This window comes from Pseudonaja textilis, chromosome 1, assembly GCF_049901715.1.
Source record: "Pseudonaja textilis isolate UNSWEBS1 chromosome 1, rPseTex1.2, whole genome shotgun sequence".
Taxonomy (NCBI): domain Eukaryota; kingdom Metazoa; phylum Chordata; class Lepidosauria; order Squamata; family Elapidae; genus Pseudonaja; species Pseudonaja textilis.
Genome location: NC_141990.1, coordinates 317,126,939 through 317,142,949, shown reverse-complemented (window position 1 = coordinate 317,142,949; position 16,011 = coordinate 317,126,939). Strand labels below are relative to the sequence as shown.

Here is a 16,011-nt window from a genome sequence, read left to right as displayed (position 1 = left end):
CATGCAGTGCAATGGTTAGAATGCAGTGCTGCAAGCTAATTGTGTTGATTGCCAACTCCCAACTGTTCAATTCTGATCAGCTCAAGGTTGACCCAGTCTTCCATCCTTCTGAGGTTAGTAAAATGAGGGTATGCAATATACTGACATTTTAAACTACTTAGAAAAAGCTGTAAAGCACTGTGAAGTGGTGAATAAGTGCTTTTGCTACAGGATGAAGTTCAGCGAAGACCTTTGTAAACATGACTTTCACCTGCTCCTCAAGCAGGAGTCATGAGTGCAGAAGAACCCCACCCCCAGGTTACACAATAGGTCTCTCTGGGGCAGTACAATATTATCCAGAACAAAAATGACCAAGATTAGATATTCACTTGAGTATCCTCAGCAAGCTACTATATGTAGCTTGTATATACAATATACTTTATGTGTGGTAACAAATGAAGTCACTGAGCATCTTTATGTAGATGTTAAAAAGATGCAGGGAAAACACTGAATCATATAGCACCCCACAGTTGTTGTTGTAAACTGGGCCTCTTGCTCCCTTTGGAACTGGTCAAAGAGGAAGGAGGTGAACCAGACCAGAAACTGTTTTTTCCTCTTGCAATTCCTAAAGTCAGTTCAAAAGGATACCATGGTCAAGAAGAGCCAAGGTGGGTGTACTATTTCTATCCGATTCACTCCAGAGATGATCCAAAAGAATGACCAATGCCATTTCCATCCATATCAAGGCTTGAAACCTGACTGAAACAGATCCAGATAATTCAGTTAATCAAGGATCTTCTGGAGCTGCAGCACAACCACCTTTCCTAAAAAGAGCAGTTGGGAGACTGAACCAAAATTATGAACTGCTTGTGTCCAGCAATAACTTTCTAGAAAATGATAAACACTTAATAGTGATTCTAGCTTGTTATTGCTCAGATTCATTCTTCATCTTTCTCCAGCATTGCTCTAGATGTCTCTTGAATCCTTTCAACTCTCTCAAATCCTCCATAAGCATAGAGAATGCCTGGTGCAATGGGATGAAAAAAATGCATGGGCTTGATCCTATCCAAGCCGTTTGCTACCTCTCTGTTCCAAGCAAGAGCAAGGGCCTTGGCAGGTCCATGCAGCAGAACTTATGAAACTCCCCAACTTGCTTTGGACCTCACTGGTGCATTAATCACTACAGCTGGACCAACTGAATTCATCTTTCAAAACAGGTTAGCATAGAAAAATCTCAAGATCACCAGGGCCTGATTTATCCAGGAGGGAAGGAGGGATGGAGTTTTCAAATACTCACTCTCAGGAAAGGAAATGTCTCTGAAATGATGACCAATTCAGCAATGGGTTGTTTATAAGATTTTAAAACATGACTGCAATAATTTCTTTTCCAGATGCAGATGCCTGTTTCTCATGTTCAGAAGACCAGTACCCAAACAAAGTTCATAATCTTTGCATTCGAAAACGCATCACATTTTTGTCTTATGAAGAGTCTTTGGGAATTAGCTTGACAATTGTTGCTTCCTTCTTTTCTGTCATCTCAGTTACAGTCCTGGGAATCTTCATTAAGCAACGGGACACCCCCATTGTCAAAGCCAACAACAGGAACCTCACTTACATTCTTCTCATTGCTCTCCTCCTCTCCTTCCTTTGCACTTTGCTCTTCATCGGGCAACCTAACCAAGTAAAATGTCTCATGCGACAAACATCTTTTGGCATAATTTTTTCTGTAGCCCTTTCTTGCATATTGGGCAAAACAATCATAGTGGTTCTTGCTTTCATGGCCACCAAGCCAGGCTCCAAAATGAGGAATTGGGTGGGGAAAAGGCTGGCCAATGTTATTGTTCTTTCATGCTCCTTGACACAATTCTCCATTTGTGCAGTGTGGTTGACAATTTCTCCCCCATTCCCAGACTCTGATTTGTACTCCGTGCCTGAAGAAATTGTTCTAGAATGTAAAGAAGGTTCAACCACTATGTTTTATACTGTTCTTAGTTTTCTGGAATTCTTGACTGCTATCAGCTTCTCGGTTGCCTTCCTAGCTAGGAAGCTACCTGATAGTTTCAATGAAGCAAAATTTATCACCTTCAGCATGTTGGTCTTTTGTAGTGTCTGGATATCCTTTGTCCCCACCTATCTGAGCACCAAGGGGAAGTACATGGTGGCTGTGGAGATCTTTTCCATTTTGGCTTCTGCAGCTGGGTTACTGGGTTGCATCTTTTCCCCCAAATGTTACATTATTGTGCTGAGACCTGATTTGAACCGAAAGGAACAGTTGATAAAGAAATGAAACTGATTCATTTGATCTATTATGCTATAAGTCCTCTAAATTGTGACAGAATCCTCATTTCCCTCATTAAAGGGCTACTGACAATCTTGAATAACTGATTAAAAACTAGTTCTTTGGTTTTTAAACCAAAAATATGCAGTTGTGAAATTTTGAATGCAACCCTTCTAATCTATTTCCTATGTAACCCTGGCATGACTGAGTGGCCTTGGGTACTGGGCGCCCCAGGATCTAAGTGTTTGTCATCCTTAGTTCTTTAAAAAAAACAAATAAACAAACTTTATTGATTATACAACTAAACTGTCAAACAAACACATACACAACACACAGAAAGAAAAAGAAAAGGAAAAAAACAATTAAAAAAAGCTAGCAATTCTATTATCGACAGACTATGGTTTCTTGTTTGTTATCAATATTGGTGACATATTTACAAATACACCTTATTGCAAGCATATAATTACTACCTCTTTTACATTTTACATTGTTTACTAATATATTTTCTATTTTTGTTCTATCCAGTCATACCAGCATTCCCAGCTTCTATAATATCCTGATGTTTCTTTTTCCTTAAGTGCTAAGGTTAACTTATCCATCTCTACACAGGTTGTTATTTTCTGAATGACCATTTCCTCTGTTGGAATATCTGCTTGTTTCCAACACTGTGCCAAAGTTATTCTGGCTGCAGTAAGAATGTGCAGTTCCTTAGTTCTGCAGGGAGCTTACATTATCTGTTTGCAACATAATCCAGTTTGCAAGCTATGGGTTCTCCTAAACTCACGACTCCAGCTCAAAGAGCAGGTAGCATGTATAACCTTTGGAGCTTTTGTTCAGCCCCAGTTTGTGCACCAGTTGTGACCTTTCCTTGATCATGATTTCCTATTTAAGTCCTAGTCATCTCTTATCTGGACTATGCATTGTGCTCTACATGAAGCTAACCGTTGAAGTCTGCTCAAAAGCTTCAGCTGGTGCAAAGTGCAGCAGCAGCAGTAGTTTTTGTCAGGAGTGGGATTCAAATTTTTAACAACTGGTTCTGTGGGAGTGGCTTAGGTGGTGGGTGTGGCTTGGTGGTCATGTGACTGGGTGGACATGGCTTGGTGGTCATGTTATTGGCTGGGCATGGCCAACTCAATATCACTCACATCAAGGCATGCATCTCCTTGCCTGGCCTCTCATGACTGTGGGGATGCTGCAACAGTCGTAAGTGTGAAAAATGGTCACTTTTTTCAGTGCCATTGTAACTTTGAATTGTCACTCCTGTTAGGGATACACCCTAGCAGGATCTGCAGGGCAGTCAGGCAAAATATGTGAGATAAACGTTTTTGTAGCTTACACTCAGTAAAACAGATACACAGTGCTAATTAAATAGTTTATTCCAGTAAGAGTTATAGCATAGTCATAACAGTCCATATATCATTCACTAATTCAGTCCATCCAGGGATTATTCAGTTGCAAATTCCAGTGTCGAAAAAGAGAGGTCAGTAAACTTACAAATATCAGTCCAGTGATATATCTCCTTGCAGTAGAGATATGAAGAACTCAAAAACTCCTTTCTTCCTTCAGCAACTCAGCAGTAGGGGAAACACGCAGTTAACAAACCATGCAATCCAGTAATTGTCAGCGAATCGTCAGCAATCAATCAGGTTCTCTTGCTCCCTCTTATGGTGGTTTCACACCACACCCAAAATTACATGCTTTGCAGTTTTAAAGTGACACACACTTAAACTTACAATCATAGTTTATATATATTATTTTACCCAAACTATGCTAGGTAACCTATGTTATTCCTAACAACTCCACACAAGCAAAATTCCAGCAAAGGAGGGGGAAAAAACTCCAGAGAGGTTCCTGAGACAGGAAGTCTAGTCCTGCCAAGATTGTAATAAGGGTTAACACAGTTTCTGTAAGCAACACCAGAATGTGTCCTTCCTGCCTTCCTTACAGGATTAGACCAATAATTTCTTCTAACAACCGGTCCTCTGAACTGCTTAGAATGTTAACAATCAGTTGTTCGGCTGAATTCTGTTGAGGCGAATTGGGGGCCGTTGTCCGAGACAATCGTATCAGGAAGACCGTGAGTCACGAACAGCCGGGTCAAGGCTTTAGTAACGGCTAGCGTGGTGGTCGTGTGTAGTTGGGCCACATCGATCCATTTCGAGTATGAGTCTACGACCACCAGGAAAGTTCTGCCATGTATGGGGCCGGCTAAGTCAACGTGATTATCTGATTATCTGTTCCCAGCTGCCATATAATCAGAGAGGGAGATTCGGGGGAGGTCACCTCCAATAAATCAGGTTCATCTCTCATAGCTAAGTCCACTTCCTCATCCTGGCTGCCCTCAGAATCACTCAGCAATGCAGGCTAAAATTTCACTGCCAGATCCTCTTCGCTCGAGCTCACATCTGTCAACGGAACAGATTCCAATCCCGGAGTCACAACACGTTCCATATGGAGCTGCTCTTGAAGAGCATCCAGAAACTTCAGCTGGTGCAAATTGCAGTCGCAAAAAAAGTTATGCATGTTTCTGATAGGGCACATTATCTCTCTGCTTGCTGAGCTGCATTGGTTGGTCTCATCACAACAGGCTTCAGGACTGTATTATTATTGTATAAAGGTTTAAGCAATGATTGTCTTCTTGATTTACAGTGTTTAACTGGACTGTTGTATGCTGCTCAGAATCGCTTTGCATGAAATGGGTAGCCATATAAATTTGATCAGTCAATCCTTTCCATTTCTTGTCTTGGGGGTATAACTAAACCAGGTATTCCATCTCGATATTGACATGATTGCTCACACTTCCTAGGGTACACCTGACTGCCACCATACACCATTAGCACCCATTCTATCTGAACATAGTATGACACAGGCCAAACTCCATCTTCTGCACAGGTGTTCACTTTCAGGTAGGTCAAAATCTCAATTCTCAAGTCTATCTGTTCTGTGGATTAGCCACAAGAGACACAAACATGTTTTTCCCCACCTGATGTGCAAATGACATATATTGCTCAGTGGGTAGGACAATTGCTTTTCCCTGAAATCATCAGAAGAACAGTAATTCTTAATGTCTCCCCTGGAGATTTCAACCCACAAAAATCTTCCAAGGTAAAACTTGCTTTGAAAAATATGCCCTGCTGGAGGACCTCACTTTGTCTTCCAGAGAGCTAACTCTGAGCTTTGGTGTGACTCAGCTGCCCTTTGTGTCAAAGCCAAAACACAGGTAAGAGAAGGCATGATTGATACAATGCTCATTTATGGTTGATTAGTCTTGTGACTTCATTATTAAAATAAATAATGAGATACAACACATAGTCTACTTTCAGAATAGGCCAGATAGGAACAAATAAAGAGATAAAATACAAAGGTGTTAATGCAAAAGGACTTCAGATAAATTTGCCTTGAGGCCATCCAGCTGGCAAGGCAGCCATAACTGTGTAAACTTGCAGAGCTCCCTGCAATTCTCCTTCCCACAAACCTTGACTTCTGGTCTTGCAGGGAAGGTGACAAGAATGATTGGGCTGCCTCTCCTGCTGCTGCTTCTGCTCTTCGGGCTCCTGCCCCCAATGACTGCTAACAATAAAAGGAAATATTACATGTCTGGTGATCTGGTTATTGGTGGGAATTTGCCCCTGAAAGCTGTTGTCTTCTCCAGGATACCATATTTTCAAAATGATCCATCACTTCTTCTTTATGGATTCTCGTAAGATTATCAATTCTCGTAAGATTCACTTGAATGGAAAAATAGAGATGATTGTTTTCTTTCTTTTGGATTGAGAAACTCCTTTTAGAAATACTTTTCTAGTGATGTTTGCAAAGATCCCTTTATACAACTTTGTATAGATCAGATTTCTGTCCTTTCCTCAACAAATAGCCAAATTCATGAAATAGGCTAGAATTCCCAGTCTTTGCAGAAGTCTTCCTCTGCATGATTATACACCATATGAAAGTGGAGAGGGAAAACCCCTTGGAGACTTTGCTGGCCTAGTAAAGAGGTTCCCTTATGTTCACTTATGACATAAAATCATGGTCTAAAACTCCCCCAAAATATGACAAGGCAAAGTCCACCTGCAGGCAGGATTTCCTTGCAAGGTCCCCCTCTGTTTTTTCTCACTATAGGTTTATACCCAAAAACTTCCAACAGTTCCTGGCCTTAATGTTTGCAGTTAAAGAAGTCAACAAGGATCTGTTTCTCCTCCCCAACATCACCCTTGGCTTCAACATCCAAAACAATTACCAAAAGGAGTGGCGGATTTCTTGGATCAGCCTCTCCCTGCTCTCCACACCAGGCCGAATGGTTCCAGGTTATAAATGTTACATGAAGGACCCTCTACTCTCTGCCATTGGATGTGATAACCCCAAATCCTCAAGGCTAATGGCTTCCATCTTCAGCATCTTCAAGATCCCACAGGTAAGCACTGGATACAATATGGAACACACAAAGAACAGAAACACACACAGAAGATAAGGATGAAAGCAAAGATGAAAGCACACACATCAGAATTCTTTGATTTTGACCATCCATCCTATAGTTGAGTTGATTTCTGTATTTTTTATGTGAAGATACATTTTTATATAACCACAAAGCAATATTGATGTAATTCTGAAAGAGCCAGGCAAAATAGGTAACCGATGTCTCTTCCTTAGAAGGGAGGAAGATGAAGCTTTCCACTCACAATGAGTAAATCTGACTGGTGGGGCAAGAAATCACACAATGGGGGCACTTAAAGTCACCATTAAAGTGTACATTGTGTCAGGGTTCTGACCAATTCCATCATAAAATTAGCAGTCTCAAGCCATTTAGAAAGAAAAATCCAGTGGTTTATTAGGAGCACCACGTTTACTCTACCTATGGGAAGCCAGCTCTCAATTTACTCAATTTGCACCTTGGCTCTGACTCTCTTTCCCCTACCGACCAAAGTGTGTTACCAGTCACATTATCCAACGAAGCAATTTTGCGGGTCGTATAAGTCACTCCCTCCAGCCATTGTGGGTCTCCGTGGAGATGGCCTTGACTTTGGCTGGCAAGGCTGTGTCCTGTTTTGACTGAGGAGTGAATTCCTTGGTGTAGCTGCGTGGCCCATCCCCCAACATTTGGAAACTCGGGAGCAGGTCAGGGAAGCTTTTCATGTCAACACTTTGTCTCTAAAAGAGTATTTTCATTTTCTCCAGCTTGGTGTTGGCTTTGAGTTATCTGTGGGAGAGAGAAGAGTTTATCCTTCCTTCTTCCGGATCAATCCCAAGGAATTTGCTCAGTATGTAGGTTTAGTCCAGCTGCTCCTGTATTTCCAGTGGAACTGGGTTGGGCTGGTGGCCCCTGACAATGATGATGGAGAACTTTTCACCTCATCTCTGGTGCCAATGCTCAAGGAGAAGGAGATCTGCCTGGCTTTTGTTGAAGTGATGAAATCTGATTTTTCTGCTACTTCAGATTCAAAATTACAACATTTTTTGAACACTTGGACTAAAGGGGAAGTGATTATTCTGTTTGGAGACTCTAATACTATTACAAATGTACAGGTAGTTGTGTATGCTTATGACATATTTAGAAAAGTATCATTTCTGAAAGTTTGGATCTTTACATCCAATTGGAAACTTAATGTGCCGAAATCTCAATATCTGTTGAAAATGATAAAGCCCTTCCATGGGGCTTTGAATTTTAGGCACCACACTGGGTGTTATGTCCTGAGGACTCAAGGAGTTCTCACTCAGGTCCACTCACTTATGTGGGCGTTCTTTCCCCCATTCCCATTGGTTGGTTCTCCCCAGCAGCCAGCTATAAAAGCAGGCTGCGGGGCCCAACCAGTTGCTGATTGCTGCGAGCCACTGCCAGGCTTGGCAAGCACGGTCAGCCCTTTATTGCAAAATAAAGTATTGTTGCACTCATGCTCTGGTCCAGCCTCTCATTGCTCAAACTTAACACTGGCGACGAGGATGGGATGGCTACCAGTAGCACCGTGCAACCGCTGAGTCACTAGCCACCGATCCGCAACCCAGAGAGAGCGATCGGCCGGCGATAAGGTAACGCTGATCCGCAACCAGAGAGAGCGGTCAGCCCTCAAAACGAGCGATCAAAAGAGCAAACGCTGATCCGCAGCCAGAGAAAGCGGTCTGATTCAAAAAAGTTAGAAGCGTCTGTAGCCGCTTGTTAGCCCCGCTACGGGGAAAGTGAAGCACTGCGAGCCGCAGCCTCTCTGCATTTGGCGCGAAATTCAAACGGGTGTCATTTGAATTTCGAAACAGTAGGAAACACAGCACAGCGCTGTAAGAAGTCACTACGCCCACTTTTTGGCGCGATTCTAGACACCTCCAACGGCTAGCAGCCAACGTGGTAACCCAGAGAGAGAAAGAGAGGGTAGCAAAAAACCTCTCCAGAGCTGATATCACTAATACGCACGAGCGCTCGTAGTCCCAGAGAGATTTTTTCCACAGGTAGCCCAGCTGTCTAGCACCATGAGTTCCAACCCAGCATTCCCGGCATTTAAACCCGACGAAGAGAAGTGGGAATCGTATAAGAACCGCTTCAATCATTACATCGATGCGGTCGGCCTGGCAGACGCGGGAGAACATCGGAAAAAATCCTATTTCCTAATCTACTGCGGAGCCACCGTTTACGATACCGCCGCAGCCCTCGTAGCGCCGAGAGAATTAAAAAACGTTCCGTGGTCCGAGTTGCTGGAGATCCTCACTAACCACTACGCTCCCAGGCCCTCACAAATCGCCAGGAGGTTCACGTTCCGTATGAGGAAGCAATCTAGTAAGGAGACCATCAATCAATATATGGCCGCCCTCCGAACAGCAGCCCTGCACTGCGGGTTTGGAACATACCTGGAGGACATGCTCCTCGATCAATTAGTTTGTGGGGTCAAGGATCTCAACCTACAGAGGCGCCTGCTAGCAAAAAAGGACCTCAACCTCGCGCAAGCAGTCGAGGAGGCCCTAGCAGCCGAGCTAGCAACGAACTCAGCCACCGAAATTCAGGGCCCAAGTGCCAAGCTAGCGTCGTTCCCAGTCCATTCCGAAGAGGTGGAAGAGGAGGAAACCCACAACGACGAAAACGACGTCCACCGCCTCACCAACGACAGACGGTCGCAGGTAGGGGCCAAACAAGAACACACCGGTCCACCCAAGCACATCACATTGTGCCTAGCCTGTGGGGGATGACATCAGAGGGCCACCTGCAGGTTTAAAGGAGCCATTTGCAACAACTGCCATAAGAAGGGGCACATCGCGAGAGTCTGCCAAGCCCCCCAAAGCGCTGCACGTAGACCCCCGTCCTCGAACTCGGGACCACAGAGGCAAGTATTAAACTGTCGCACGAACCGCCTTGCCAGGCGTACTTGCCACACTGTCAGTAAAATTTCTCTCTCCGTTTCCCTAGAAGGTAAACCGTGCCACATGGAGGTTGACACAGGGTCAGCGCTCTCAATAATCTCGTGGAACACCCTCAAGAGACTCCACCCCAGCATATCTACTACCCGGCTTCAGAGATGCCAGTTCCGTCTGAAGGACTACCAGGGGAAGGCCATTCCCGTGATCGGCAGAGGCAAGTTTTTTGTCAGTTTTAGAACTTTTAAAGGCCACCTACCTCTAGTGGTAGTTAACGGCAATCTACCAACCTTATTGGGGCTCGATTGGTTTCCCCACCTCGGCCTAGGGTTAACAGGAGTCCATGCTGTCTCAACCTCAGACACTGACTCCTTATTCGCTGACTACGCAGATGTGTTCAGCGAGGAGCTGGGGTGTTATAATGGAACCCCCATCTTGTTCACTGTTGACCCCCAGGCGGTCCCAATCAGGTTAAAACCACGCAGGGTTCCATTTGCTATTCGACCAAAACTAGACGCTGAATTGGATAAACTACTAAAACAAGGGGTCATTGAGCCAACAGATTTCGCCAAGTGGGAGACGCCATTGTCACACCCTTAAAAAGATGGTAGCCTGAGAATTTGCTCGGACTACAAGACAACAATCAATAAATATCTACAAGTTAGCGCCTACCCTGTGCCCGTCATTCAGCACTTATTGCACACATTCGAGCCGGGCAGCATTTTTGCTAAATTGGACATGTCTCAAGCGTATCAGCAGTTCCCTGTTGATAACCAAACAGCGGAACTTCAGACCATCGTTACTCACAGGGGTGCATTCCGATGCAAGCGTCTCCAATTTGGCGTAAGTGTTGCCCCGGGTATTTTTCAATCCCTCATGGAGCGGATTTTACAGGGCCTCCCTGGTGTAGTACCCTACTTCGACGACATCTTGGTCTCGGCCAGGGACAGACCCCAACTCTTCCAGAGAGTACGAGCAGTGTTAGAGAGGTTCAGACAGCATGGCCTCAAGTTAAAAAAAGAAAAATGCGCCATTGCCACTAGACAGGTGGACTTTCTGGGTTATAAAATTGACGCCTCTGGCATTCATCCCCTGGAGTCCAAAGTTAGGGCAATCCACGAAGCTCCCACGCCTACTTCCAAAACGGAGCTACAAGCTTTCCTAGGGCTGCTGAATTTTTATGCATCCTTCTTGCCCCATAAAGCCTCAGTAGCCGAACCCCTACACAGATTACTAGACAAAAAGTCACCGTGGCACTGGGGGCACAAAGAGGACCAGGCGTTTAACGCCGTCAAATCACTACTTACGTCAGAGGCGGTGCTCATCCAATTCGACCCCAACCTTCCTTTAGTACTGGCAGCAGATGCATCACCTTTTGGAATTGGGGCGGTCCTTAGTCACAGACTTCCCAATGGCACCGAGGCCCCCATCGCCTTTTTCTCCAGGACGCTCTCGGCCACGGAGCGAAATTACAGCCAAATAGACAAGGAAGCCCTAGCAGCTGTTGCAGCCGTGAAAAAGTTTCACGAATTCCTTTTTGGCCACTTCTTCGAACTGGTCACCGACCATAAGCCCCTCCTGGGCCTACTGGCCGGCGACAAACAGACACCTCAAGTCCTTTCCCCTAGGATGACAAGGTGGACACTTTTCCTAGCGGCCTACTCATACAAACTTATCCACCGCCCGGGCAAAACTCTATCCCACGCCGATGCTCTCAGTCGCTGCCCCTTACCCGCTCCGGCTGAAGACCCAGCTGTCAACCCCATTTTCGAAATCACCCAGTTGGACCTGCCCATCAACGCCCTTGACATCGCCACTAAAACCAAGGCAGACCAAACGCTCGCCCAGGTGCTCGACTGGGTGAGGAGGGGGTGGCCGGGAGGCAACGTTGATAACAAATTCGCACCCTTTAAGACTCGCATGCAGGAGCTGTCCAGTTTGCAGGGTTGTCTACTGTGGGGCACTCGAGTGGTCATTCCGACCTCGCTGCGTACCCGAGTCCTGGAGGCGTTGCACGAGGGACACCCTGGCATCGTGAGAATGAAGGCATTAGCACGCAGCTACGTGTGGTGGCCGGGTCTCAGACGAGGACATTGTCAATTGGGTAAGTTCCTGCAGCATTTGCCAGGAATCCCGTCCTGCTCCCCCCATCGCCACCCCTACCAGATGGGAGAGCGCCAGCGCCCCTTGGTCTAGAATACATATCGATCTGGCCGGCCCCGTGCATGGGAAGATGTTCCTAGTGGTCGTGGACGCTTATTCCAAGTGGATAGACGTGGCGCAGCTATCCACGACCACCACACTAGCAATCACCAACGCGTTAACACGCCTGTTTGTTACACATGGACTACCCGACTCCTTGGTCTCAGATAATGGGCCTCAGTTCGCATCCGTAGAATTCAGCCGCTTTGCAGCCAACCTAGGCATTCGCCACATTTTCACAGCCCCATTTCACCCGGCGAGTAATGGGTTGGCTGAGAGGGTCGTCCGGACCACCAAAGAGGCCCTCGCTAGGTTTGACAAAGATGACTGGCACCACAAACTCTCACGGTTCCTGATGAGCCAGCACTCAACCCCCTGTGCAGTCACCAATAAGTCCCCGGCGGAACTTCTGATGGGCCGGCGCCTGAGGACTGTATTGGATAGACTGCACCCACAATACTGCCCTGACTCTCCCCTCGCTTCTACTTCGAGGGTTAGACATTTTATGTTACAGGAGCCGATATTCGCAAGGAATTTTGCTGGGGACCCCCTTTGGATTCCAGGCGAGGTCATCGCTGTCACCGGGCCGAGATCATATAGAGTCAGGCTGGAGGATGGTCGCGTCTGGAGGAGACACATAGACCAACTCAGAAGGCGCCTCAGCTACCCTGCCAACAAGAATCCAGAGTATCCAGCAGAAGGGGAACCGTCTCATCCGCCACCCAGCGACCAGTCCGCACCAGCGGTCGTTCCGGTCAGTCCTAACGCGGACAACAGCGCCCAGAGAGTTGGCCAGCCTGATCCAACCCACGAGAGCTCGGCCCCAGTAACCAACCCGGAGGTTTCCGAGAGTGCCCAGTCTAGCGAGAGTGTTAGCGACACTATGCCGGCTCAACCGTCTCAGACTGATGCCGATCAGACAGACAATGTTCCCGAGCTGCGCCTCTCCGGGCGCCAACACAAACCCCCTGTCTACCTCAAGGACTATGCATGTTCGCATCTGGGGGGAAGGGGTGTTATGTCCTGAGGACTCAAGGAGTTCTCACTCAGGTCCACTCACTTATGTGGGCGTTCTTTCCCCCATTCCCATTGGTTGGTTCTCCCCAGCAGCCAGCTATAAAAGCAGGCTGCGGGGTCCAACCAGTTGCTGATTGCTGCGAGCCAGTTCCAGGCTTGGCAAGCACGGTCAGCCCTTTATTGTAAAATAAAGTATTGTTGCACTCATGCTCTGGTCCAGCCTCTCATTGCTCAAACTTAACAGTTGTTGTTGCTTTAAAGCCAGGTTCTGTGTTTTTCCTTTCTTGCCTGGGGGCACCAGATGGTTAATTGCCTTGGCAGCCTGTCGCTCTCCCTGCTAGGAAAGGAAGTGGAGAATTTCCCCCTTTTTTTTCCCAGGAAACCGAGATAAATCAGCGTAGAGGCTGCACACACACACACACACACACACACACACACACACACACACACTGCCATCCCTCCCCAGCCACATCTGTCTTTCTCTGGCTCTTGGCTTGACAGGGTCCAGCTTTCTCACGCTCTTTGGGACACACACACACACACACACACCCGATTAACACCCAAATGTGCGGGGCCCGCAAGGTTGCCAGAAGGTGGGGCGCAACAATTGGAGTTCAGGAACCGGCGTTGGGTTTGCAAGAGTGGGAATTCCTCCGCCTGGGCTGCGGGAGGGTCCGCTTGCTTCGTCTGCAACGGGCACACACACACATACACACACACACACACAGGCACACAGAGCTTTGTATCTTCCAGCAAGTGAAAAGTTTCAGAGTGGCAGGACGGGGAGCGGAAAACGCCCCCTGAGGTCATCCATGCCAACCCCAAGGCTTCCAGGCAGGGTCTCACAAAGTCGCACCTCTGGTTGAAAGTGTCCAGTCACACACACATACACAAACACACACAAACACACACACCTTTATATGTTCTGGCAAGAGTGGCAGAACAGGGAGCTGAAAGGACCCCTGAGGTCATCCATCCCAACCCCAAGGCTTCCAGACAGAGCCCTCACAAAGTTGCACCTCTGGTTGAAAGTGTCCAGTCTCACACACACACACACACACACACACACACACACACACACACACCTTTGTATGTTCTGGCAAGAGTGGCAGAACAGGGAGCTGAAAGGACGCCTGAGGTCATCCATGCCAACCCCAAGGCTTCCAGGCAGGGTCTCACAAAGTTGCACCTCTGGTTGAAAGTGTCCAGTCACACACACACACACACACACACACACACACACACCTTTGTATGTTCTGGCAAGAGGGGCAGAACAGGGAGCTGAAAAGACCCCTGAGGTCATCCATCCCAACCCCAAGGCTTCCAGACAGAGCCCTCACAAAGTTGCACCTCTGGTTGAAAGTGTCCAGTTTGCCAAAGAAAAGGAACACACACACACACACACACACACACACACACACACACCTTTGTATTTTCTGGCAAGTGAAAAGTTTCAGAGTGGCAGAATGGGGAGCGGAAAAGACCCCGGAGGTCATCCATCCTAACCCCAAAGCTCAGGCAGGGTCTCACCAAGTTGCACTTCTGGTTGAAGGCGTCCAAAGAAAAGGATCACACACACACACACACACACACACACACACACTAGCAGTCCGAACGCAGGCTGTCTCATCCCAGAACAGTTTGGGCCCTTCAGCCGGCTTGGCTGACGTGGGTCCTTTGTGGCTTCCCGTCTCGCAGGAACCCGTTTCCATCAGTTGTGGGAATCCGGCCCGTTTCGTGGCTTATTGGTTTGGCATTTGGTGCCCTGTTTGTTTTTCGATCTGCAAGAGCAGAAAAGAGAACCGGGAATTCTCTCCCCAAATCTTAGCTCAGAGCCAAAAAAAAAAACGTTCCTGGGAGATTGGAGGCTCCCTTCCAAATCATTCCTCAGAACAACCGAGCTGGAAGGGTCCCTGGAGGTCTTCTAGTCCAACCCCCTGCTCAGGCAGGAGACCCTCGACCATTTCAGACAAGCGGCTGTCCGGTCTCTTCTTCAAAACCTCCAGGGACAAAGCACCCAGGGTGTCTGGTGGCCAGCAGTTCCCCTGGCGAATTGTCCTCCCTGTTAGGAAGTTTCTCCGCCATTCCACGCCGCTTCTCCCCGTGAGGAGTTGCCATCCGGGGCTTCTTCTCCTGCCGTTGCTTTGGAGAATAAATTGACACCCCCCCCCCCAAATACGGAAACGCTGCCATCAGCCCCCCCCTCCCCCCGGTCCTTCTTTTCTCCAGACCGGCCAGACCCCAATCCTGGCCAGACCCCAATCCTGGCCAGACCCCAATCCTGGCCAGACCTCAATCCTGGCCAGACCCCAATCCTGCCACCGATCTTGATCTGTTTTTCCCTCCAGGCCTTTCATCCTTTAATGCTCTTCTCTGCCCTTTTTCCAAAGCCTCGAAGTTGTTAACTTTTCTTTTTTTGATTGTCTGGAGTTTGCTTTTTTTTTTCTTAAAAAAAGATATTTTTTCAAAAGAGGAAACTTCTGGATCTCTGTAATCCTTTTGCAACTTGGGGGCCTCGGTGGCTTCTCTTCCACCCGCTTCTCCCAAGAAATGTGCCCTTTGCATGGGGTGGAGGGTCGGGGGGGGTGAGAAAAGCGAATTTGGCCCATGTTCTGCCCTGGGACTGAGAGCAACCTCCGGCATCCTTGTAGGGAACCTTCTTCCCCTTCGGCTCCGGAATGCAGGAATCCAGGAAACGGGCCCCGCCCTGAATATTTGGGCCGTGCCAATTTGGCATCTCTGCCGATGCCAGGCAGCCAAGTTCTGTGCCCGGGAGAGAGCTTCCTGGTCGGGGGGGAGGCCGCGTGTCACCCAGCGGAAGGTGCCTGATGTGGAGAGGACGGAGGGTCCCTGGCAGGTGGGAGGGGAGGCTGGAGAGGTGCCGGGTGGGAGGGGGAAGATCGGGGGGGGTGTGTGTGTGTGTGTGTGTGTGTGTGTTGTCACAGCTTTTTTATATATATATATAATTTTTTTTTTAATTTTTTTTTTTTTTTTTAACTTGACCTATCATCTTCCATGAAACAGTCGTGTGTCGTCGGGGTACAATTGTTTCTGGTGCAATTACAGTCAACATTTACCATATTCGTTACATTGAAAATAATTCTCTAATCTTACAATATAAATAATCAGCATTATAACCGGTGGTGGTATTCGGCCAGTTTGCCCTGGATTGGGCGAACCAGTAGCAAGGATTTGGCACGGGTCACCGA

General features: G+C 47.3%; 2 protein-coding genes across 2 annotated transcripts in view; both read left to right on the top strand.

The window, feature by feature from the left end:
- Nucleotides 1-628: 628 nt before the first annotated feature.
- Nucleotides 629-2,266, top strand: LOC113452687 (vomeronasal type-2 receptor 26-like). The gene is made up of 2 exons (XM_087935773.1): nt 629-647; nt 1,371-2,266. Exons 1-2 carry the CDS (start codon nt 629-631, stop codon nt 2,264-2,266), a joined length of 915 nt encoding a protein of 304 aa, XP_087791899.1.
- A 2,851-nt stretch (nt 2,267-5,117) lies between these two features.
- The window catches only part of LOC148128361 (vomeronasal type-2 receptor 26-like), a 37,163-nt gene continuing 26,269 nt past the window's right edge, over nt 5,118-16,011 (top strand). Inside the window, exons 1-3 of the mRNA XM_087935699.1 lie at nt 5,118-5,163; nt 5,363-5,477; nt 6,374-6,665. Of these exons, the coding sequence (XP_087791825.1) occupies nt 5,118-5,163; nt 5,363-5,477; nt 6,374-6,665 (453 nt within the window). The remainder of the gene's footprint in view (nt 5,164-5,362; nt 5,478-6,373; nt 6,666-16,011) is intronic.